General features: G+C 40.6%; 1 protein-coding gene across 3 annotated transcripts in view; it reads right to left on the bottom strand.

The window, feature by feature from the left end:
• TXNDC16 (thioredoxin domain containing 16) overlaps positions 1 to 26,896 on the bottom strand; it is a 51,837-nt gene that overhangs the window by 18,165 nt on the left and 6,776 nt on the right. For all 3 annotated transcript variants that reach the window (XM_075192886.1, XM_075192884.1, XM_075192885.1), the window contains 14 exons: positions 19,897 to 19,973; positions 15,226 to 15,291; positions 13,801 to 14,001; positions 13,609 to 13,691; positions 12,423 to 12,484; positions 11,877 to 11,951; positions 10,212 to 10,333; positions 9,908 to 9,998; positions 7,612 to 7,768; positions 7,020 to 7,186; positions 5,661 to 5,721; positions 5,464 to 5,572; positions 3,282 to 3,428; positions 1,530 to 1,589 (listed from right to left, as the gene is read on the bottom strand). In XM_075192886.1, the coding sequence (XP_075048987.1) occupies positions 1,530 to 1,589; positions 3,282 to 3,428; positions 5,464 to 5,572; positions 5,661 to 5,721; positions 7,020 to 7,186; positions 7,612 to 7,768; positions 9,908 to 9,998; positions 10,212 to 10,333; positions 11,877 to 11,951; positions 12,423 to 12,484; positions 13,609 to 13,691; positions 13,801 to 13,954 (1,288 nt within the window). In that variant the 5' untranslated portion in view covers positions 13,955 to 14,001; positions 15,226 to 15,291; positions 19,897 to 19,973. The remainder of the gene's footprint in view (positions 1 to 1,529; positions 1,590 to 3,281; positions 3,429 to 5,463; positions 5,573 to 5,660; positions 5,722 to 7,019; positions 7,187 to 7,611; positions 7,769 to 9,907; positions 9,999 to 10,211; positions 10,334 to 11,876; positions 11,952 to 12,422; positions 12,485 to 13,608; positions 13,692 to 13,800; positions 14,002 to 15,225; positions 15,292 to 19,896; positions 19,974 to 26,896) is intronic.

Raw genomic sequence — 26,896 nt, forward strand, 5'->3', positions numbered from 1 at the left:
CTGCCTACACGGAGGACAATTAGGCATGAATGCTGTAATATACTGTAATATTATACAACAAATTAAGTACACATAAACCTTAGTGAGCGTACGCTGCAAGGTACAATTAGTGCTACTTTAAACAGCACAGGCAAACCGAGGGGGGGGGGGGGTCCTAGTGCCTGGAAACCCCCCTCCAAGCCTGAGGCACTGTATAATTGAGGTGGCTGGACCCTGCTCCTGCTTCACACGGCTCTGCTTGAAAAGATAGAGCTGCACCTAACAGTAGTGCACGCAGCATTGCCCATGTATATTATAGGGATAGGAAGAGTTGGAGAGCAGCCAAGCACTATCTAAAATTATAGCCTCGCCCCCATGCATGCTGGTCACGCCCACTGGCGGCGTGGTGTGGAAACCCCCATCTACAAATCCTGCGTTTGCCCCTGAACAGCACCTTGGTATATTCACTATGAATCACTGAAGCACTTTTTGACTAATATTCATGAGGCCTGTTTATATCTATGACTCTCTACCTAGTAGATTGATAGATTGTACTCCTATGAATATTAGTTCAGAAAATGTACATTTTATAAACGGACTGAGACATCTGCCTAATTATAAGTTACTTTTAGTAACTTATATGAATGTGTAACAGCTCAATGACGTGTTTCAGCCCTACTGTCACGCTATACGGTACCGCACAGGAATAACCAGCGTCAGTAACGGTATAGAGTGGATGTGAACCTGTGTTAATCATGGAGAATTACATCTTACTCTGTTTCAGATAAACAGATGGGTCATTAAACAGATCTTGTATATGACTCAGATAAACAGAGCCCAGACACTGTATACAGGACATTCTCACAAGCGTCTTAAGACCGTCATTTCTCGCCAATCTCACGTGCGGCAAATGAACCAACTTACACCGCGAAGGCGTTCACCGGCTGCATCCGAAAGCCAGTTTCTCTGAACGAAGCGGTGACGCCACGAGAGAGCACATTCATTATGATTTATAAGTGACTGGTAATAGCGATTCAGTTGTCTGTGCTTCAGGTCATGCGGAAGCAAGACGGATATTATTTCAGATGTAAAATCCTGTCACAAAATCCTTTATAGCTCAGATTAATCCTATGTATTTATAGGAGGTAAATTATTACTTTCCAGAAAGAAATCTATTGTAAGGTGAGACAATTTAGTCATGTAATCATTTGGATAAATAGAGAACAAGGTCTGTGGCATTGAATTCCTGTTCCCCGTTCTGTTCATTCAAAAGAAAGTGCAAATCCACCATGAACTCAACTCCAGGAGGTAAAAGTTACTCCCAGGGGTAAATAACTGTATCAAGTTGTGATTTTTTTCAGCGATTTCAAAATCACAGCAAATCACTCGAGATTGCTGGTGATTTTAGGTGCAAAGTTTCCAAAATCCAATCTCCGGCGATCTGTGCCGATTGTAAAACATCTATCCCTTAGTCAAACCTGCTGTAAACACATTTTGCATTCAGTGACGCTCCAATTACTGGTCTGTACAAGAATAAATACATTATGTACCTTTATATCTTTCTGCCATCTCCACAAAGGACCGGAGCACTGTGACTGACACGTGGTCCCCTACAGGAAATAAATAATTACAAATACTGAAATAAACGTTATATCCCAAAAACAAATCTAAACGGTAAGTTAGCACAAAAATATGTTTAGTATGTAACAATATAATTACATCTCTCCTCATCTGTAGATTGGGGAGGAACTTATTCTATACTGTACAGAATAAGTGCTTTCCATAGACAAACACAGCAACAGTGACATATAGAGGTAGACAGCAAAACTACTACTGTAATGTGTAGGGAGACAACATAACTAAACTACAGAACCTGTCATGTTTATCTGAAATATTTCCTTGGGAAATGAGGATAATTAAATACTGAATTCTCCCAGAAGGATTGGGAATAGGATTTATTGTCAGTCTGCTTTACTGACCCCAATTATCAGCGTATGCTCTAAGCACAGTCATAGCAGGAAATATACATAGTTAGTACTAGCGTGCAGCACGGTCATGGGTCAGTGTAGAGGACACGTATGAGACGTGTGCATTCCGTGTCTCGGTAATGTCACTGCTGCCAGGCCAAACGTTTGGGGCATTAGAAGATTGATTTTGCGCCATTGTGCCCATATGTACAGGGACAAATGACGGGTCCTTCTGATGTTAGGAGCGCGGATCAGGCCGGGTAGTTCCGAGAAATGAGAACTGGGGGCTGAAACAGGTGACAGGATGAGATTAAATGTCCGTGTGTGTTACAGTTAGCAAGATGCTTATTTCTATGTCCATCACTAAAAAAGGGAAGAATTAAAAGAATAAGAAAATTCTTATAATTGATTACTATCACGTTGCAACCGCCCCGTGTCTGCGTGGGTTTCCTCCGGGTGCTCCTGTTTCCTCCCACACTCCAAAAACATACTGGTAGGTTAATTGGCTGCTATTAAAAATGGACCTTAGTTGCTCTGTGTGTGTGTGTGTGTGTGTGTGTGTGTGTGTGTTAGGAAATTTAGACTGTAAGCTACATTGGGCAGAGATCGATGTAAATAACAAATACTCTTTGTACAGCGCTGCGGAATCAGTGGCGCTATATAAAAAAATGGTGATGATGATGCCGAGAAAGAGGAGTGAGAGGAAGAGAGAGGGAGAAAATAGAGATAAATAGGGAAAGAGACAGAGATAAAAGAGCCCACTAAAATGAGAGAGAGCTAGATAAACAGATTGAGAGAATGAGAGAGAGAGAAAGAGTGCAAAAGAGAGTAAGTGAATGAAAGAGATTTAATGAGGGATCGAGAGAAAGAGAGAGAGAGAGAGAGAGAGAGAGAGAGAAAAAGAGACAGAGAGATATAAAATGAGAGAGAGAATGAGAGAGTAAGAGAGAGAGTAAGAGAATGAGAGAGCAAGAGAGAGAGTAAGAGAATGAGAGAGCAAGAGAGAGTAAGAGAATGAATAGGAGAGAGAGAAGACAATGAGGTAAGTGTAAGATTCATCCACATATATCTGAGGACCCCTCAGTAGAAGTGATGTATACACTGGGTTAGAGGATTAGCTCACAGTTAAACACTCTGACATATATTTACACTGTCACGTCAGGATGACTTCTACCTCCCGGAAGGAAGAGAACTTACAGCTCATGTAGAAGAGAACTTACAGCTCATGTAGAAGAGAACTTACAGCTCATGTAGAGTAGAACTTACAGCTCATGTAGAAGAGAACTTACAGCTCATGTAGAAGAGAACTTACAGCTCATGTAGAAGAGAACTTACAGCTCATGTAGAAGAGAACGGCCGTATGACGGGGGCTGGAGAGAACCATCTTGAAAGTGTCATCTGTCAGCTGAGGTATCAGCTGTAAGTCCACGCTGCGCTTTCTGTGTCTGTAAACGGCCTCCGCTACCTCATCATCCTGAACCTCTGCAGCAGGAAAATGTACAGAGCCTAAATATTTATACATGACTGACAGGTGTTTATGTTTTAATCCCACAAAGGAAAACTAAACCACAATTCTTCCTTCAAGACCCCCATGACAGGACCCATTCATAGCCCTGACTGGAAGCCTGGGATCTGAGCGACAATTACTGCTGTATCTGTGACGGAAATGGGAAAAATGTACAATAATAAAAAATAGATGCTAATATAATATTATAATACAAAAAAATAAACATGATGATGCTACAATCTGACATTTGTAAATAGAAGCCTTTGAAGAGTATTCTAACAACTTTACACGATATGTCCATATTTACCCCCTTCTACTCCCAACTAACAGAACTATGGGGGACCAATTAATTAATCCCCATAGCTAAATCAGCTAAACGGTACTAACTGCATTATCCTTCAGTAGGATTACTAACAGGAAGTCTGCTGTGTGCAAGAAAAAATCTCCCCCCACTATCAGAACTTCAACTGTGACCCTGTGTGATACGTTCCAGAAACTTTTACATAATTGTTTGTGTTATATAAACCAACTTTACTGCCCTTTAAATACTCTTACGCTACCACACAATATAACATTTTTAAACTGTAATGGACATAACTATTTAAGTGTCGGTGGACGTATAGTAAACTAGAACTTTCCTTTAGAACCAAATTGTCCCTTTATAATTTCCCCATATATTTCTGGTACACCAGCATTACAATGGGGGCTGAACGGGGAAGTGGGGGCGGGTTAACATTGGCAGTAAGGGCGTGTCAAGGGCGATTCAATGAAGATACTGCTGAAGTCCTGTGTTTATCGTAAGTATGTTTGATTTCAGCATTTGCACTCACTACAGGGCCGGTGTAAGTGCTGACTGAGGTGATGACCGACACGGCAGAGTCTTTGATTATACCAGCGTGCCGCTATATGGCACAGAGCTACAGTATGCAACTAAGATATACTAGAGAAAAAACAAGCCTGCGCTCGGTATATCCCATATTGTATGTGGTACCAGCTGCATGGCAATATAAATGCCCATATATGTATACAAAACAAAAAGACAGTTGTCAGCACTTATCCTTTACGCTGCATATCTGTGTGTGTCTAGCAAAATGAAAACATGAGGTATTGGTTCATATTTTGATCAAAACTTTTAAGCCTGCATCCCAGCTTAAATATTTTCATCAAAATATGAACTAATAACTCATGTCTTCAACTGTCTTCTTGTTTTGTATACATATATGGGGATTTATATTGCCATGCAACTGGTACCACATACAATATGGGATATACCGAGCGTGGGCTTATTGCCAAGCAGCTAGTACCATATATAATGTGGGATATACCGAGCGCGGGTTTGTTTTTTCTCTGGCTTTGTTTCAAAATATTGTCTTATTGTCTTAGCAGCTGTCCATCAAGCCTATTTAAGGCACATTTGGGTGTGGCTCACAAGCCAGCCCTAGCTAGATGTAAACCCCTATACCTGGGAGGTGAGTGCATCTGATTTTAACTGCATTTTAATAGTGTTTAAAGCATATAGGTCAGTGTAGGACCTGCATATAATGAGGTTCCCTTGATGTTGGGATGCAGGCTTAAATGTTTTGATCAAAATATGAACCAATACCTCATGTTTTCATTTTGCTGGACACACAGATATGCAGTGACAACTGTCTTCTTGTTAAGATATACTACAAAAATGCATTGTCTGTACAGTATGCACTGAAAGTGTCTTTATTTAAGTAACTGATGTAAAAAAAAAAATATTCAAAATTAAAAAATATTGCATGTGAACATTAATATGTATCTAAATGATTGTCCTGGCAACAGTTGTTACGTTATTTTATGAACAAATAAAAGTTTTATGCGTTCTGATGTGACCTTTAATTGTACATTATTATTATTATTAACGTTTACATAGCGCCAGCACATTCCTTAACGCTTTACAACTGGGAACAACGTAGTAATAAAACGCCCAGCACAGCGGCTGTTTGTTATGGTCCTGGAAGGGTGAAGGGACATTTTTTAGGGTACCTGGGTCGCCCCCTTTTTCTTCAGGTTTGTCAGACTTGTCTTTAGTAACGTCTATGAGGTCTAGGATTTGCTGCGTCTCCTCCAGCGTCATGTACTTCACTGGCGTGTTCTGAAAACATAGAGAGGGGTCACAATTACATAGCGTGGTGGTGGGGGCGGTGCTGCCGGACGTCACGGGGTAGATACATAACACTCACTTCCTCTGACCTCTTTATAGCCACGTTGGACGTGAGAGGAATCTGTACCCCACACGTGTCCCTGGAAGAAAAAACAAAATAAACTAATTAATGCCACAATTTACAAGTCACCTTTCAAAACATTTTCAAAAAAATTATATATATATATATATTTCTACTTATGATATTATCATATTTGAATCATTTTTATTCATAATGCTAATTTACAGGATAGCAATGTCTTATGTTTTCTTGGCTGTCAGTCCGGGATTGTCTGTTGAAAAAGTCTGATGAATATATTATCTACTACCTTGGCAGCAGCTTCAGTGCATGTACAACAGTTATTTCCGTCTTGATAAAAAAAGTTAACAGCTGAAATGTTTTGTAAATGGCTGAATAATGTCAATGTCGTTTCACTGGCTTTATTATGAACAGGAGATGTGCGAAATTTTGAAAACAGTTTTGCAACATATTTCATCATCATCATCATCATCATTTATTTATATAGTACCACTAATTCCCCAGCGCTGTACAGAGACCTCACTGACATCAGTCTCTGCCCCATTGGAGCTTACAGTCTAAATTTCCTAACACACACACAGACCGACAGACATAGAGAGAGACTAGGGCCAATTTGTTAGTAGCCAATTAACCTACCAGTATGTTTTTGGAGTATGGGAGGAAACCGGAGCACCCGGAAGAAACCCACGCAAACACGGGGAGAACATACAAACTCCACACAGATAAGGCCATGGTTAGGAATCAAACTCATAACCCCAGTGCTGTGAGGCAGAAGTGCTAACCACTGAGCCACCGTTCTGCACTTGGATGTCAAGTTTTGCACATTACGCCGGCAGAATTTGGCCTCAGTTTAGCACAACCCCACTGCACACCAGAATGAACAGACCACAGTGGTCCCAGGTCTATTCATAGACTATGGGGGATACTGCCGGCAATGTGGCAAACGCGGACATCACCGGAAACGTTCCGGACACACCTCGCGCCCCTATAAGTTCTGCAAAATTAAAAGCTACAAATACAGTACGGAACGGCGTTTACAGAATATATTTTAGAGGATATATTTTTGACATGTATTTGTATTAATGATTATAGTATTAAGAGTTGTAAAATAGTTTTATACATTTGTTTTGCATGCATTTCTGATGCGACTTTATAGTACACATATATACATGTGCGTTCTGTCTACATACGGCAAGTACCGTATAGCCAGAGAGTACTTATACCAAGATTCAAATGGAAACGTTTCTTGAGATCCGCTTGTACCTGAACTCTGGTGCACAAGTTACGTTTTTATTTAGCGCTCACATTGCGTTTGAAGATGACTTAGGCCCTTACTGTCCTAATACGCAGTTTGGGTACCTCAGTAACGTGGCCACTCCGGCTCTCCCCAGCAGCTGCCAGGCCACCTCTTCCGCCGTCTCCATATCTGCTTCATACGTCTCCCGTTGGCTCAGGATGAAGACCACGGGCAGACCGAACTGAAGGTGAACGCTGGTGAATTTATCTGGGTCACCGGAAGCCTCGACCTGGATAACCACAGACGTAACCGTTATCAGTCTCCGTTATAATGCACAACCAGCGGTCCGCGTAGGACTTTACTCTCTACGTTCCTGGAGGCTCAGTGATGTCAGAGTCTACTGATATGTCCACCTAGTGCCTAAAATATCAGCGGTAAGTGGCCTCCTATAGCGTTACAAGGGACCCACGAGGAACTAATTATATTACAGAACGAGCCCTAACATACATGGCCGGCACTCATACAATCACATAGATAAAATGTTGCATAGGACAAACGTAATGCTATCTTATATTAAAATAAACAAACAAAAACCTGCAACCAACATAAAAGAGGCAACGAAACAAGAAATAAGTGACATACACATTACAATGTGGGGTGTCCCCGAGGTTACAGTCTCTGGTGTATTAGTGGAGTAAGATGTCCCACACTTACCACTAAAGGGGCCCCCATCAGTTTCAGAAAGCGATGAATATTGAGGGTCGTTAGAGGCGGCTGCAGAGCTGTTCTCCGACATGTCTGGGTGACGCTCGTCAGGGATTTGCAATGGCTAAAAACCAATTTTCCGGGTACCAGGCTGTGGTCCTCAGCGCTATAAAGTAATGGTACAGAATAATAATTATACTGCAGAATAGCATAACTTAGGCAGCAAGAGCCTGATACTAGTGCTCATTAAAAAACAGATTCCATTATAAAGAGTATAGTAAAACATAACTATATTAGGATTACCCTTCTCACTGTATCAAAAATGTAGAAATCATATACAAAATATTTTTATTTCCCTGTTTGTATTTGTATAATATAAATATTAAGAGATGTTAATTTAGATTAACTTTGTAAATTACACAATTTGTAAACGATTTGTAAATACCAGCAGGAAATGCCTTTAACATATGAAAACATTTGGGGTGGTTGTTAAACCCCCCTTATGCTACACCCTCCATGTAGAGATCTTCTGACATGGATTAAACCCCCGGGCACCCATGATAATGTATTAATGTTTTATTTATAATCTGTTGTCTATATTATGAGCATTTTGTATTCTATAGTCTTTATATTTTATTATTCTGTAAGAAATATGAATGTAGACGCTCTCATATAACTCATAATACCATCTTTATAATCAATATTATATTATATACAACTTTGTTATGTACAATATGTGATGTTTGTTTTGATTTTCTGTTTTTGTTGACAAATAAAGAAAACACTGGATTTAAAACAAACAAAAAAATAAGAGATGACTTTGTAACATTAAGATAGGACTTTGCTGAATTTCCATGACAGACCTTTTTCCAATGGATTATAATAACAAATCTTAAATGCCCTTTTTTCAGCTGTGACCACAGGTTAGGAAGTAAATTTCCTCAAAAACAAAACAAAACACCTTTCTAACTTTGAGATGAGACTTTCCTAGTCGCTAGCACAGACAATGCTTATTGTAATTATTAGAAAAATCTAATTTTAAAATGTAAGTGGTGCAACTGCGCCCTCTGCTGGAAGAAGGGAGAACAGACCCAGAGAAAGGTTCACACCATAAAACATTTTGTTGTGCCCAAAAAATTAAATCCTCTACTTATATTACAGGAGTACTGAGAAGAGAACAGTTCCTTATGGTGTGAAAGATTTTTCAATCAGCTTTTCACAAGTCTATTTGCTGGGATTACAGAGGATTGTTTGTTTAAAGGGAACCTGTTGACTACACCCAGCGGAAGAAGATATTTAGGTGTTGAAGGAATGTTCATGGGAACTCAGCAGGTCAAGTTTCTAGAAAACAGGGACATGTCTCAGTGTTGTCCCTGTTCTGGCCGACAGATGCACTTTAAACCAGGGTCACTTTTCCTGCTTCTTTACTAACTTACTGGGATATGGACAGGAGTTGGTGGGCGTGTTCTTAACCTCATCTAAACGCAGGGATATATTAGTAGTCCCAACCTTTCCACTCTCATTGTCCCACTCATATCATAAGTCAGTGGTCCCGCCCCTCTCTCTGCAGGGCCACATCAGAAGTCTGTGGTCCCGCCCCTCTCACTGCAGGGCCACATCAGAAGTCTGTGGTCCCGCCCCTCTCACTGCAGGGCCACATCAGAATTCTGTGGTCCCTCCCCTCAGTGGTCCCACCCCTCTCACTGCAGGGCCACATCAGAAGTCTGTGGTCCCGCTCCTCAGTGGTCCCGCCCCTCTCACTGCAGGGCCACATCAGAAGTCTGTGGTCCCGCCCCTCAGTGGTCAGCGGCGCACGAAGGATTGTCGGTGGGGGGGGTTTCGCCCCGCTGACCCAAAAAAAAAAAACCGAGAGAGAGCTGCTGCTCCGTTTCGCCAGCGCTGTCCTATACAGCAGCCGCGGCGCTGTCTAAGAAGCGTCTGCAGCGGTGCTGTATACAATACAGCACCGCCACGGACGCTTCTTTGACAGCGCCGCGGCTGCTGTATAGGACAGTGGCCACTTAGTTAGCGCAGGGGGGGGGTTTCTAGAGACTCAGAAACCCCCCCTGCGTGCGCCACTGGTGGTCCCACCCCTCTCACTGCAGGGCCACATCAGAAGTCTGTGGTCCCGCCCCTCAGTGGTCCCGCCCCTCTCACTACAGGGCCACATCAGAAGTCTGTGGTCCCGCCCCTCAGTGGTCCCACCCCTCTCACTGCAGGGCCACATCAGAAGTCTGTGGCCCCGCCCCTCAGTGGTCCCGCCTCTCAGTGGTCCCGTCCCTCTCACTACAAGTAAAGTGCTTACCTTATATTTTTCAGTAAATTGGTTTCTGTAGTTAAAACGAACTGGTATGTGGATCCATGCACAAAAGCAGCTTCCATCACAGACCGGTGTTCTGCAGACAAATACAAAAAAGGACAATAAACTAAAACAATAAAAGGGCACCTTAGAATTAATGAATGACTGCGTGTATAATTACTGTAACAGATGCGGTAATATAATGACATCGGTGGAGCTTTCAAACATTCAAAATTAGCTGAGACTTATTCATGTGATGAATTAAACCACTGCACATTTTCAGAAAGTCCTGATATAAATTATACAGTACCTGGCGTCCCAATAGCTTGGACATAAATAAAAACAACATCTTTCTTCCCTTTCATTGCATCTTCTAATTTCTGTAGTTCCAGAATGGAGGTGACATATTTGACATCATTATAAAGCAGAACGCTGGAAGAAAGGCGCCTGGATTAGTGCCTAAAGTTTTCTTATAATGTTCCAAATAACAGAAAATATTCCTGCGCTGACCCCTACTGGTCACTGTAGATATTACACGTGGGAACTATTTTAAAAGAAATTGCTAGTGAGGAAATGACACGTATGATTGCACATTGTTATTAAATATTTATTACACGTAGCTCAATCAATTTATAAAGTGTTTCTAGAGTCATTTGGGCTAAATAAATGAACCTAGTAAAATATGTTATCCCTGCATGAATAATGTAACCATTTCCTGTAGCTTAATGTAATATTATCCCTTGTGAAAGGACACACACAGTAAATCAATCAACTCACTCAATAAGTGTGAGAGCCGCGTCCTAATATTGACAATGATAAGCTACGAGTGGAGCCATTGGTGACGAGATGGAAACAGGTTTAAGTGAGGAGAGAATTAAGCTATACAGCGTCTGCCGTTTACACAGCGCACAGCGGAGGTAGATATTTTATGGGCTGAACCTGACCTTTTTTATTTTTTATTTAAATAAGCCTATAATTTAAAAGCAATCAGTGATATCACAATCCAGGAGGTCAATGGGGGTAGGAATAAAATAACTTCCACTCATTTCTACATTTCGAAAATTATGTTTAAGTGAATGTGTTTGTGAGGTGGAGGATGGGGGTATAAATCCTTTTCATATTCCTGCAATTTCCACATCTTTAGTACATTGTCCTGATAGGATCTTTAATAGGTTAAAAAGCTGTGACATCACTAGCCCCGCCCCTCTGTATGATTCCACCAATCCACACAGAGCATTTCTGCACAGTAACTCTGCAAAGCTGTCACTCAAACTCTGCTAATTAGAGAAGCCCCTCGCTACTAACATGACAGCATTATTCACCTCAGTAACACACATCCTACATACTAAATTCATATAGCGGCTTTATTTACTCTTTAAATGAACATTTTTAATATCAAAACAAATAAAAATGCAATTTAAATCATGTTTACAAACATTAAGGGGTAGATGTATCAATCCTTCTACAAAGGACAAGTGGAGGTGTTGCCCATAGCAACCAATCAGATTCTAGCTATCACTTATCAAGTGCATTCTAGAAAATGAGAGCTAGAATCTGATTGGTTGCTATGGGCAACACCTCCACTTATTTATTTTAATAGGTTTGATAAATCTACCCCTCAGTCAGGGTTTTTGTCGGTAAAGTTGTACCAATAAACATCAAAAAATGTGTGCTAATGTCAAATTTGATGTTATTTACCGTTTGTGTGTAAAATGTTGGGGGAAAAAAAGGTCAACTATCAGCTTAATAGTAGAAATAAAACATCAACATCAGTTCCAAGAATGTCTCAAATTATATTCATTAAAATCAAGAAAATGTTTCCTTTCACATATTGTCACAGATCACTAACACCGTAACCAGGTATTACCCTATTTATGTTACATTTATCACTGAGAAACAACAGATTGTATTTGGAACTTTAGGATTAATGAAAACAAGTAGCGGAAAAAAAATACAGATTTCTGAATCTACTCACAATAAAACATTAGCAACGATGGCGTTGACATCAAACAGCGTATCTGTGGGGAATTCCCTCAATAACTTATTTCCCCTAAAGAACAAGAAATAGTAAAGTGATTAAGCAGCGTTATTATGTTCATGTTTGTCATTAATTAGCTGCTCATTAAACTACAGTGGATCAATCGAGTATTCAAAATATAGCAATTATTACTAACAGTGGTGATAGCTGAAGCAGCATAAATTAACATCCATAGGTTAATAAATATTCTTTCCCCGTTCTTCACCTGAATTTATAATTGGGTGCTTACAGTGCGCCTACACACTGTGGCAGCCATCTTGTGGTAATGAATCAGAAGTCACATGAAGGCAAAATCAATCATCTCACTGGGAACTAGCGGCATTACTGATGATTGGCTGGATTCACATGAACATTGGTTCAGGCTACAAAATGGCTGCCCAATCACTATTCTCTATCGCCACATCTGTGACACAGTACATTGCCTGCGCGTGGAATGGTTTATATGCAGACGTCAGTTTATTGATGGATTGTTTTGTATTATACCTGAATAAATACGCACTCTCCTCCGCACAGAACTTTAGCATGTCTTCTTTGATACAATTAACCTAATGGATAAAGACATATAACAAGTTGTATTTATGAAATTTGTTTAATATAGAGGTTTGACATCCCAATCTCCCTGCATCAATTGTAATAAGAGTCACTTCTGTTGTCCCTGCTGATTTCACTATATAACTCTCAGTCTGTGGCTTCCTGCTGCCTCCATTCCCCTCCTCACATCATGTCACTGCTCCTGTCACATGCAGCCCTGTCCTCACTAAGACATCACTCATCTCCTGATATACTCTGTGCTGCTGGAGGACCCTGCTCCTTCCACTATATAACTCTCAGTCTGTGCCCTGTCCTCACTAACACATCACTCATCTCCTGATATACTATGTGCTGCTGGGGGACCCTGCTCATTTCACTATATAACTCTCAGTCTGTGGCTTCCTGCTGCCTCCATTCCCCTCCTCACATCATGTCACTGCCCCTGTCACATGCAGCCCTGTCCTCACTAACACATCACTCATCTCCTGATATACTCTGTGCTGCTGGAGGACCCTGCTCCTTCCACTATATAACTCTCAGTCTGTGGCTTCCTGCTGCCTCCATTCCCCTCCTCACATCATGTCACTGCCCCTGTCACATGCAGCCATGTCCTCACTAACACATCACTCATCTACTGATATACTCTGTGCTGCTGGAGGAGCCTGCTCCTTCCACTATATAACTCTCAGTCTGTGGCATCCTCCATTCCCTTTCTCACACCATGACACTGCCATTGTCCCTTATTTACTCACTCACGTTGGTAACTTTGGAAGTGAAATGGACATTTGCAGAAATATGGCAGTGTGCTTTGAGCAGCTTGAATAAAAGCAGAGCTGCACTGAAATCCAAAGATGGGTAAGACAATGCAGTGCACCCTCTATGACAAAAAAGAGTCATAGAGTGTATTCAGTCCACAAATAATTAGAGGGATATTATACTCACATTGCCATTTAAAATTATCCCTATATGTTTCGCAGACAAATGTTGTTGAATTAAACAGTGTCCCTACATTTGAGGGCTCAGTAATTTACATTGTACTAAGATATACAATTTACACTAAACCAGCAGCCAATCACACATTTAACGTGTCGTTCTTGCGTTTATTCCAAAACATTAACAATAATCAGAGTTTCTTTACCTTCGCTACGTAAATCCCATAATCCTCTAGGGCCCCAGACGACTTCTGTAATTCTTCCAGGAAAATGACATTATTGGAAGCCCCTGAAAAGTAATATATAATACTATATATCCATGTGATAACGACAGACTGTGAACCTCAGCTAACAGGGGGTCCAGCATTTTATGGGACCACCAGAGACTGATCTCTCACCAGCGCTGCTGAAGTACAGCAGTGACGTTCTCCCCGGCACCAGGGCGCTGGAGTAGCTGTTGGTGCTTAATTCATGGAGAACATTTTTTGCTTTCACCATAAAGGATCCATTTACACTCAGAAGCAGCAGGAAGAGTCCCGGACAAATCATCATCTTCAGTTTGGGAGGATATCAGGCAGCAGCGATGTGAATCGAAGGCGCTAATACGGAGAAACAACGGAACAAAGACACATAAAATAATGACAACATAATATCATTGGGTAGAACTGGGTTATATTTAAAGAATGCTGTTATTTATTTACTAAGATAAATACATTCAAACATTAATTTCCCTTAGGAAAAACAAGTGCTACAATACGACTATAGCTGCCAATACTGGGAAGATATTACCGTGGAAAAGCAAAATATTGTGATGCACTGAAAGAGGGATAGATGCAAACATACCATTGTGTAGTGTTGTATTATTGCCAACAACGAAAAAATAGCAGATACCAGGGGCAAACGCAGGATTTGTAGAGGGGGGTTTCCACACCACGCCGCCAGTGGGCGTGAACAGCATATATGGGGGCGTAGCTATAATTTTAGACAGTACTTGGCTGCTCTCCAACTCTTCCAATCCCCATAATATACATGGACAATGCTGTGTGCACTACTGTTAGGTGCACACAGCTCTCCCTTTTCAAGCAGAGCCGTGTGAAGCAGGGGCAGGGTTCAGCCACCTCAATTATACAGTGCCTCTGGCTTGGAGGGGGGTTTCCAGGCACTAGGAACCCCCCATCGGTTTGCTTATGGATACATCTGAACATGCTCTTAATGTAGGAAGCAGACTAAGGAACTTCTGCATGACCTTTAGTTTCTTAAATTAATGTAACAGAGAAGATTTTAGCAACATACCCAGCGTGACATGTCTGTCTGTGACATTGTAGCTGCATCCATCCACAGGTGCGGTACTCACTACACAGCTACTGGAGGACTTCCAGCAGCAATTGTAGTGTTATGAGAGGTGTCCAGGACCTTTACCTGCCTCTAAATGCGGGTGAGAGGCACTATTTACGGCGGGATGGACAGGGGTAGATATTGCCTATTAATATTATATGGCCACCTCTATTCTGAATACTCTCTGGTTGTTTACGAAGACATTGACTTTCCAAACCTCAGCTATAGGGGCCAATTCAATTCGGCCACGTTAAGGTAGGAACAACGCAGCCCTAATAATATTACCTATAATACGGTAATTTTAACTCTGATTTTTGCTCGCGGTCCCGTGGGCTGCAATCAAAAATCAGCATTAAAATTATCGTATTAACGGTAATACTGCACACTTTTACAGTAGTAACGGTAATAGTGCACAGGTCGCGTTATTCCTAGAATAACGCGGACGTATTGAATCGACCCCACAGTCACATATATAAAAAGACTCTCACCAAGCTCAGCAGTGACCAGGATCCTGGATCGATAACAGCTTCATCTTTTGATGCAGACATCAAGAACTGTAAGTGGAAGCACAGAGTTGCTGAAAAACTATTGCACAGCATAAAATAAATTTATTTCAATAGAAGAAAACTTTGCAAGGAGACGTTATTCTGAAAAATGTGTATTTCAAAAACAACACATGTTGGGGTAGATATATCAACCAATCAGATTCTAGCTATCATTTTCTAGCGTGTACTAGAAGATTGACAGAGAGAATCTGATTGGTTGCTATGGGCAACGCCTCCACTTTTCCTTTTACAGAAATCTACCCCGTTATCTTCAACCTACATCCAGGGGATTCCATGTGTGAGCGATGGTTTGTCTGAGACCAACTGCTTGGTAATGACATTTTCACAATGGTCCATGCGGTACCTGTCCATTGAAATCTATGAATACGGCTTAATTTCCGCTTGGTACAGCGATACACATGGCAGATACTGACCATTAACAAATGTAATATACAGTGTAAAGATGGATATATGAAAATAGTTTTTTCCACTTTAAATAATATTGTGCCCAAAATTTCCCTGCAGTTTGTTCAGATAACTTTTGTGAGGTGAACGTTGTCATCATCAGATTGCTGCAGGTTGATCAAGCTGCATGAACGGGAAATTCCTGAACAAATACCATTGTATCATCATTGGGTATAATGTTCTTTTGAGCTTAAGGGGCATATTCAGTTACCCGCGGAGTGCCCTTAACTCCCATTCCGGAGACATTCCACATTACCGCAACATCGCCGATTTCCCTTCACCCCCCATTGGATTGCGAAGGGAAATCCACGTTGTTTCATTACCGTATTAACTAATGGCGTGTGCAGCCGCGACGTCCGTGGGTAATTGAATATGCCCCAAAATGTTTTAATACTCTGATTGGCTAAAGGTTGATTTAGCCCTGTGAGCATTCTAATGTTCTGATTGGCTAGAAATTAATTTAGCCCTATGAAGAATCTAATACTCTTAAAAATACAGACAATTGAAAGCAGGGGAGCACTTGATATAAAATTTCCACAGACTCACAAATTGACTGATGTTCCAAACAGCTGAACTATAATCAAAGTTATAGAATATCACCTTGTGCTAACCAAGGAATTAAAAACTAGTATGGCAGTATCCCTGTTTTACTTTGCAAACCACATTACAAAACAATTTATGTTTTCCAGTAGAATATCCCTTAAGAAAGCAAAAAAAAATATTCAACAGGAAATAGAGATTATAGCTAATACAGGAAAAAGTATTTTTACTCAGTTACTGGATATGTTATCTGAAAGTATGCACCCACTTCACAGATGCACGGGGCTTGAATATTACATCTGGGGGTAAATGTATGATCCTTCGATTTCTGCAAGTGGCCGGAAATTGGAGACTTTGCAGTAAAAATTGAAAGCGGCGATGGCTTGTAAAGGCAAACTTTACTTTACTGATCTCTGTCGTTAGTGTTTATTTCATTCCATTAGTTACTTTTTGATATATATGATGTTCTTCAAGCATCCAAGAGTAACCTTGTAGTAACATTGCTACAAATGATCTAAAACCAAACAAATTCAACTAGTCTGAAGCTAAAACCTGGATTAGGAATGTAATGTAATAAAGTAAGTGAATGAATAATGTCAGTCTGACATTATTACAATCCAGGAGCTAAAATAAGAATTATCTATAATATATATATATATATATATATATCTATGTCTCTATCTATATATGTATAGTTCCTCTCTACATTCAGTAGGGAAATGCCAAATCTCTCAAAAAATGAGGTTGGTTTTCTGCTTTTTAAGCTTCTGCCATAACTGAAATGATATAGTCAGTGATTACTAAAAATATATTTTAAATTCTAATAATAGTTGCTTTCCTGTCACTGTCGTTCTCTGTTGCTTTTTGATGCACTTTTTTTAATGCAGGTCTTTAGACCAGAAGCAGGAGGCTGAAATTCTGACACGTACATCGCAGGACCAATAATTATATAAATATATATATATTTATTAGAAATCCACAAATAGATACAATCGGCGCTCTACTAAATAATCCGGTTATTAGTTCATCGATAATTATAAAACACTCCACATGTACAGGTGGCTGCTCACTCCCAAAATCACCGGGTGGTAAGTCCAGATAAATCAAAACCAGATATAAGAACCAACGGGATGGGGGCCTAACAGTGTATTGCTTCCAAATAATGTTCCCACATGTGTACCAAATATACCAAGAAACATGCGCACATTAGCAGGTTTACTGTGCAGGACCACTACGGTCTACTCCTTAGAGCAGGGTTTCCCAAACCCAGTCCTCAGGGAGCCCTAACAGTGCAGGTTTTCCATATCTCCCTGTTAGAGCACAGGTGTAATCATTACTGACTGATACATTGTGACAGATCCACAGCTGGTATAATTATGTCACATGTGATCCGGAAAACCTGCACTGTTGTGGAGCCCTGAGGACTGGGTTTGGGAAACCCTGGTTTAGACGTATGGGATCATCTCATCAATCAGGGAAAACAGAAAAACAGAGAAAACGAGCAAAGTGTAATAAAGCAATGAATTGTAACCAATCTGAGTCCCACCACCACACTGCACACTCCACTTTACAAACATATATTATTATATCTGTACCAAAGTATATATAAATATGCAAATACATAAATATATAATAGATGTACTTAATGCACAAATCTTATTAAACAATTTCAAAGGGATGTACAACGTCGTAGTTCTAGCATAAAAAGAATTGTCATAAATATGTTATGATTCTATGCTTTATATTCCAACTATGTATAGTCCGTATCCTGCAGTTTGTTGTGTCTGATAAATACGGCAAGTGCCGCACAGGCAGAACGGACGTACATCCGTAATCAGCAAGAGACGTTTCTTCAGATCCGCTAGTAGTTGAACACGGGTGTACGAATGCCCAAATTACGTGCGTTATCAAAATAAATTGCACATTACGGACGTTTTGCCTGCCTTAATGAACCAGTGATTCATTTACCAGGTGATTATTAAACGGAGAAAGTATTAGGAGCGAAAAAAGTTGCAAATGGTATTCATGTAAACAATGATATTATAAGTAAACGCAGATGTACGTGCGATAGGCGCTATGTTAGTCAACACCGACATAAAAGTCCCTTTGGTGAACTTCAGTCACGCTGTATATAAACTCTCACAGAGTAGCAGCCACAAAGACACCTGCTGTGTTTACAAGTGTCATAAATCTGTGAATATAGAAGAGATGTTGAAGTGTTGTTCAGTGAACTTGTGACACGTGAACAAGAACCCAAATAAAAAATAAATAAAGGATTGTTTCCTATCTCCCCGTTGAAGTCTTTATATAGATGACACACGGACATTCCTTGTTCTGCAGAGGAGAAATAGGATTTGTGAAACATCTCACCCCAGGGGGTATATTTACTAAACTGCAGGTTTGAAAAAGTGGAGATGTTCCCTATAGCAACCAATCAGATTCAAGTTATCATTTATTTAGTACAGTCTACAAAATGACAGCTAGAATCTGATTGGTTGCTATAGGACTGTGTTTCGGGCATTACGGACTGGTAAAGAATCCAGACAGGCTGGCTACATACTCAGCGCTATGCACTTTTCCAGTAAGCTGTTTTAATATAAATTGTATTAATAAACATTTTTAGCAAATACTATACTATATTTTTGATTTATTATTTTACGTCTCTTCCTGGGAGTCCTATAGATGGAGATTATGAGGACGAGGGCCACAGTGGCTCTCAGTTCCCTGGTCTGCGTGGCTACTAGATCACTTAATAAAACGTCGCTAAACGGACGCTACGCTTTTCTTTTTATAGTCACAGGTTGGAAAAAGTAAAATGAATAATCTAGTATTGGTCTGTAGTGGGGATGTGGCCTAGCCCAGCCTAAAATGCAGTGTAAAAGTAGACCTGGCTGGTACGTGTGTATTTGCCCTGCATGTTTGTATCTCACCCCTCGTAGTGTAAAGTGATGTGCTTGATGACAAATTCTGCACTCAGGCAACATTTGAACCTAACTCGAGATCAGACCCAAAATGTATCAATATTGGATTCCGTGCTGAATACGGGCAGCACAGTGGCTTAGTGGTTAGCACTTCTGCCTCACAGCATTGGGGTCATGAGTTCAATTCCCGACCATGGTCTTAGATGTGTGGAGTTTGTATGTTCTCCCCGTGTTTGCGTGGGTTTCCTCCGGGTGCTCCGGTTTCCTCCCACACACCAAAAACATCCTGGTAGGTTAATTGGCTGCTAACAAATTGACCCTAATGTGTGTGTGTGTGTGTGTCTGTCTGTGTGTGTGTGTATTAGGGAATTATACTGTAAGCCCCAATGGGGCAGGGACTGATGTGAATGAGTTCTCTGTACAGCGCTGCGGAATTAGTGGCGCTATATGAATAGCATGAATGATGAATTTGAAAAACGTACATGCGTGTACTCTATATTTAGTAGCAGCGTTACAGACAAACAACATGGAAACTACATGGGCACATCCTACATATAAGATGATCATACACATCATGTAAGCAATGATGTTGAGTTACCATGCAGATGGACAGCTGCTATTTGCTATCAACATATATTCCAAGCTGTACGTTAACCATAGTAAATATGTCACTGTCTGTGAACCTTACCTATTTGTAAAAAATACACAAATATGCATCTTATTTTCCGAGAACAGAAGCCGCGTCAACCATCATCATTCAATGGCCTGAAAGATAAAAAAAATAATTATATTATGTTTATATATATATATATATATATATATATATATATATATATATATATATCTAGAGAGAGAGAGATATTCGGTGGAAGTATACAATGAATACAATGAAATTGAAAGGTTCTATTTTTCCACTTAAAACATTCTTGAACCTACCACACATTTAATCTATACAGCAGACAGAAACACAGACATAAGGACATTAACAGGCACTCAATCATTAAACAGTTTTACTTACCGGTAATTCTTACCCTGTTCACGGACCCACCCCCTGCCACTAAACCACACCCATAATTCATTGCATTGGGAGGAGATTATAAAATATGAATAAGATTTACACAAGGGTTTTCAAAGTAGATAAAGAGATTATTTATACTCTGGCACAGTGGTTAGTATTGCTGCCTCACAGCACTGGAGTTACGATTTCGATTCTGACCAGGGCCCTATCTGCATGGAGTTTGTATGTTCTCCCAAAAAATACTGGTAGGTTAATTAGATGGTGACAAACAATTTACTCTGGTCTATGTTTATGTACACTATATAAATTAACGGAAATATATACAGAGACACAATTAAAATCTAGTGAGAAGTAACTTGCTTCATTTTGGTAACACTTATATAGATGCTAGAAAAAGTTCTGCAAAATGTCAAAAAAAGAAACAAAAAAAAAACATAGGATAAGGGTGCCTTTAATATGATAGACAGTCCAAATATATACAGCCAACACATCACAAAGCTAAATGAAATGGTTAGAAAGGGGACTGGAAAGAATATTTGTAATTTATCTTCAATAAGAAACCAAGTTAAAGCAGTGATTCTCCTATTAAGGTTTGTTTTGCCTTAAATTACGGTTACTAATTCCATCATTTGGTTTTAGCTCTAAAGCACAGTCATTAGGAGAATGTAATCAGATGTCTGAGTTAGAGCCAGTCAGTCAGGAAGCTCCTCAGTGGTCAGGTGATGGAAGAGAATGGAGTAGAAGGGGGGATTGTGCTGAGAAAGTGCAGGCTGAGAAGATGGAGTTTGAAAGCCTCTCTACTTGTCATGAGAATGTAGTTTTTAGAGTAATTGTAAGACACTTAGCAGACTGTAAATCAGTAATAGCAGGTTAAAGAAAAACATCAAAGATAAATGAAAAACTTCAAAACAAACAAAATATCACACATCATTTTTTATGGCATTACTGTTATAACAAGATATGTTCACTATACAAATAGGTGACTAGCAGACAGTGTAGATGTGTGAACTTATACACAGCAGGGGCAGGGCAAGGAATATAACAGCAGTTAATAATAACAGCAACTGAAATAATTGCAATGTCAGCTTTTTATAGTGTATCACATTCATTAGGACAATGTCCAAAGATATGGGGACAGTCGGAGCCACCTGCAATGGAGTCGGGGCTGCAATACTTAACTTATAACCGAGCCGCATCGGAGGTTATCGCTGTACAAAGTATTTTACATTTATAGACCGTATCTGAAAGTTTACATTTTGGGATTTTAGTGGGCCTTTAATTTGATTTGTGGCTAAACTGGTTGTGGTGCGTGATTGCCTGTTTATGTTAGGAAGATTAGTAAGCTAAACATAGACTTATAGATGGTAAAATAAGAGGTAATACACTGTGCTATTGGTCAATAATATAAAATTGGGACATTTCCAAGGACAAATCTTTAAATCACCAATAGGGGAGAGTTAGCAACGTTTCTGAACAAGTAATCTTTATTTGCCCTCAGTGATTCCGACATTTAAAGCGGAGTGATGTGACAGAAGTGGGGCGAGATGTGGGCGAGTACTGCCATAGGTGGCAGGACCCACGTCACCTCTATAAAGGTCTGTAAACATACACTTCATTCTACAAGAGATGTTTTGCTTCTTTGCCATTTTCAATAGTGAAAAGTACATTCTTTCCACTGCAATGCTAACACTGTAATGTTAGGAATCTGTCACTTAATAGAGGGCACTTGTCTACTAGAGAGTGTACGGCAGAAGCTACTATGGTAAATAATTAGCAGAACGAAATGCAAAAAAAAAATGAGAATACCATTAAGACTTGTTTCAGACACCCAGTATATACAGGCTCTGTGAGTAGCTCTGTGAGTAGCTCTGTGAGTAGCTCTGTGAGTAGCTCTGTGAGTGGCTCTGTGAGTGGCTCTGTGAGTAGCTCTGTGAGTGGCTCTGTGAGTGGCTCTGTGAGTGGCTCTGTGAGTAGCTCTGTGAGTAGCTCTGTGAGTGGCTCTGTGAGTGGCTCTGTGAGTAGCTCTGTGAGTAGCTCTGTGAGTAGCTCTGTGAGTGGCTCTGTGAGTGGCTCTGTGAGTGGCTCTGTGAGTAGCTCTGTGAGTGGCTCTGTGAGTAGCTCTGTGAGTAGCTCTGTGAGTAGCTCTGTGAGTGGCTCTGTGAGTGGCTCTGTGAGTAGCTCTGTGAGTGGCTCTGTGAGTGGCTCTGTGAGTAGCTCTGTGAGTAGCTCTGTGAGTAGCTCTGTGAGTAGCTCTGTGAGTAGCTCTGTGAGTAGCTCTGTGAGTGGCTCTGTGAGTAGCTCTGTGAGTAGCTTAATTACAAATACTGACTTCTACCATTTCTGCAGACCAACTATTCACTGCCTAGGAGATGCCTTGTTCAATGCAGGACAAACAGTTTCAGACCAGCCGAGACTCGTGCTTCCACCGTATCAGGGTTTGGGACAATGTCTTCCAAACTGAACTTCACTAATCATGTTAATTTTGTTTAGGGGGTTTTTGGGGAGAGGGGCAACCGGCCTATGGGCCATTCAGAGTCTCTTGTGATGTTGTCTGAACCTTCAACAATTCACTTCCGCCCCCTGCTCTGCTTTAAAATGAACAGAGGCTGGAGCAGGGCGGGGCAAAGAGAGGACAATGACGTGACTGCCACCATGGCTGCTCCGACGGACACCATCCGGCACATTGAAACTGCACGGGTATATGAGGTTATATGGAGGTATACTGGTTATATGGTCCTATGAGGCTATATGGAGGGATACTGGCTACGTGGTCATATGAAGCTATATGGAGGTATACTGGCTATCTGGTCATATGAGGCTATATGGAGGTATACTGGCTCTATGGTCATATGAAGCTATATGCAGGTATGCTGGCTATCTGGTCACATGAAGCTATATGGAGGTATACTGGCTACGTGGTCATATGAAGCTATATGGAGGTATACTGGCTATACGTTCATATGAGACTATATGGAGGTATACTGGCTATATGGTCATATGAAGCTATATGGAGGTATACTGGCTACGTGGTCATATGAAGCTATATAGAGGTATACTGGCTATACGTTCATATGAGACTATATGGAGGTATACTGGCTATATGGTCATATGAAGCTATATGGAGGTATACTGGCTACGTGGTCATATGAAGCTATATGGAGGTATACTGGCTATATGGTCATATGAGGCTATATGGAGGTATACTGGCTATATGGTCATATGAGGCTATATGGAGGTATACTGGCTATACGTTCATATGAGGCTATATGCAGGTATATTGCTATATGGTCATATGAGGCTATATGGAGGTACATTGCTATATGGTCATATGAGGCTATATGGAGGTACATTGCTATATGGTCATATGAGGCTATATGGAGGTATACTGGCTATATGGTCATATGAGGCTATATGGAGGTATACTGGCTATATGGTCATGTGAGGCTATATGGAGGTATACTGGCTATATGGTCATATGAGGCTATATAGAGGTATACTGGCTATGTGGTCATATGAGGCTATATGGAGGTATACTGGCTATATGGTCATATGAGGCTATATAGAGGTATACTGGCTATATGGTCATATGAGGCTATATAGATGTATACTGGCTATATGGTCATATGAGGCTATATGGAGGTATACTGGCTATATGGTCATATGAGGCTATATAGAGGTATACTGGCTATATGGTCATATGAAGCTATATAGAGGTATACTGGCTATATGGTCATATGAGGCTATATAGAGGTATACCGGCTATATGGTCATATGAGGCTATATAGAGGTATACTGGCTATATGGTCATATGAAGCTATATAGAGGTATACTGGCTATATGGTCATATGAGGCTATATAGAGGTATACTGGCTATGTGGTCATAGGAGACTCTACGGAGGTATATTGGCTATATAGAGATATGTGATGTTATATACAGACATCTATTATATAGAAAATCTTCACCGTTTATTATTTTTTACCATAGTGAACACAGGAAATATTTACTTTAGTGCGCAGTAAGTAACTGTGTATGTCGGATAAACGTTTCACAATATTTACATGTAAATATATTTTGTTTTTTTGCTGTGTTAACCTGAGACACCGGTGATGCTGTACGGACAACATACCACTTTATTCTATCACTTTGCTATGTGCAGTGCACTAGATATATTATTTTTGCTCTAAGAAGTTTGTTCATGTAAAGGTTTAGCTCTCATCTAATACATACATTTATCAGCAGGCAGGCGACAGGCCGCACTAACTTGTTCCCTATGATGTCACTGATCTGTGGTACGTTATAACGCATGTGGAGCTCTGCTTTCCTGTATTACTGGCTGTTTAAAAACATTAGTTCTGTAAACAGGAAAAACAAAGGTTCTGCTGAGTCATAGACTGAAGCTGCTGACAGAGTAGTGTATGGAAGTAGCTGTAACCAATGTTCTGCATGAGGTGGACTTATAAAGAGATGTGTCAGTATGTCATGCAACAAGCCAAGAAGACCTGGAAATGTTTTATCATGTCAAGCCATTAATAACAATATTACTGTACAGTGTGCTAACCAAGGACTGCAGCTATTTGCCTGCACAGATGACATTTGATGACATGATTGCTAACTTGGGAGAATGCAAATTAGAGATCTGGGATCATCATCACCATTTATTTATATAGCACCACTAATTCCGCAGCGCTGTACAGAGAACTCACTCACATCAGTCTCTGCCCCATTGGAGCTTACAGTCTAAATTCCCTAACATACACACAGACAGACAGACACAGACTAGGGTAAATTTGTTAGTAGCCAATTAACCTACCAGTATGTTTTTGGAGTGTGGGAGGAAGCCGGAGCACCCGGAGGAAACCCACGCAAACACGGGGAGAACATACAAACTCCTCACAGATAAGGCCATGGTCAGGAATTGAACTCATGACCCCAGTGCTGTAAGGCAGAAGTGCTAACCACTACGCCACCATGCTGCCCTATGGGGGGTTTAATTATCCCTAGAAAACAGGTCCCAAAGCCACAATATTAAGGCTGACGGAGGTCCCTCATAATACAGAGGACTTGAACAATTACTTAATAATTTATGGGTGTAGTAATCAACTCAACAAATCCACTAGACCAGGCTTGGTCAACCTGTGGCTCTCCAGGTGTTGTGAAACTACAAGCCCCAGCATGCATTGCCAGTAGATAGCCAGCAGAGAGCTGGCAAGGCATGCTGGGACTTGCAGTTTCACAACACCTGGAGAGACATAGGTTGGCTCAGCCTGCACTAGACAATAAAGACATTTACCGAACTGTGTCATACTGGATGTCCTCACACATTTTATGCAGACCCTTCACTATAGGACAGCAGGAGAACATGGGGTCAATTTGATAGCAGCCAATTAACCTACCAGTATGTTTTTGGAGTGTGGGAGGAAACCGGAGCACCTGGAGGAAACCCACGCAAACACGGGGAGAACATACAAACTCCACTGTAGATCCAAGAGATGTCTTCAAGTTCAAGTTCAAGTTAGAAAAGACCACAGCCTGGGAGAACATTTGAAAAGACCTAAATCATTTCCCACAACATCAAAGGCCTCAACAGCCCACCAAAAAGAGCTCAGGTCCGTCCTGACTGCGCTCCACACCATGCTGGTATCATCTTCCTGCTGAAGACACATCATATAACAGGCCATGAACCCAAGTTTTGGCACCGTAACCATCCACAGATATTTGAGGCTTCAGACAACACAGAAACGAAGGGTTTAGCTAAACTAATCCCCAAATCCACATATGTTCAGAAAACAAAATTCTGAAAAGACCCACAGGGGAGATAAATTATTTTATTGGGATTATTACATCAACCACAAGTAACAATTATAAATGTCTAAGATCCCAACACACAACAAGCAAAATTCTTCCACAACTTCTTCTCTCGCAGATGAGCCCTATACTCTTAGGAGGAGAGGAAAACTGGATACAGGCTACAGAAAATTACTGCAGAAGCGATTTCTGTGATGATATTACCAACGACTGAAAGTCCCTATCAGCATGCAGATTCCTGTGTACACACCTACACCATTTACCTTCAGATCTGTGATCTTCATCTCCCATAACCATCTGCTGAAAAGATCCTGCCTCTGTACACTGTACAGATATCTGCCTACACTGCTGGTGGTTAGTGCGTACACACTGCCACATTTGCCTGAGATCGTTCCATCACTGATCGTGATGTTTAGGAAGTTTATAAAACCAAATGATACGATAAGTTTTGGTACGATAAAACATGATCGTGGGAGCGTACACTCTAACGCGATATCTTACTTAACGGTTGCGTGTCGTGTGTTGGCGCGATAATTGGATGAAAAAGCTGTAGTGTGCACCCAGTTTTAGTTGAACCACTGAATCCTCACAGTCTATGATTAATGTCCACTCTGCAGCTCCTAAAACTATAGAATCTCTCATAATATATTATCAACGTACAGATAGAGACTCCTTAACCCAAACACCAGTGAATACTGATTTTGCTTCACTCCTCATGACTCATACACTCATAACAATGACTTATTCCTGAATACAGAATGATTCTCTTTTCTCCGGAATGTCAAACTACATCCAATTATTTGGTCCAACAATGCAATGGTCAAAATATATTAAACTGGATGGCACACAGAAATTATGGAGACT

Source organism: Mixophyes fleayi, chromosome 12 (assembly GCF_038048845.1).
Source record: "Mixophyes fleayi isolate aMixFle1 chromosome 12, aMixFle1.hap1, whole genome shotgun sequence".
Lineage (NCBI taxonomy): Eukaryota > Metazoa > Chordata > Amphibia > Anura > Limnodynastidae > Mixophyes > Mixophyes fleayi.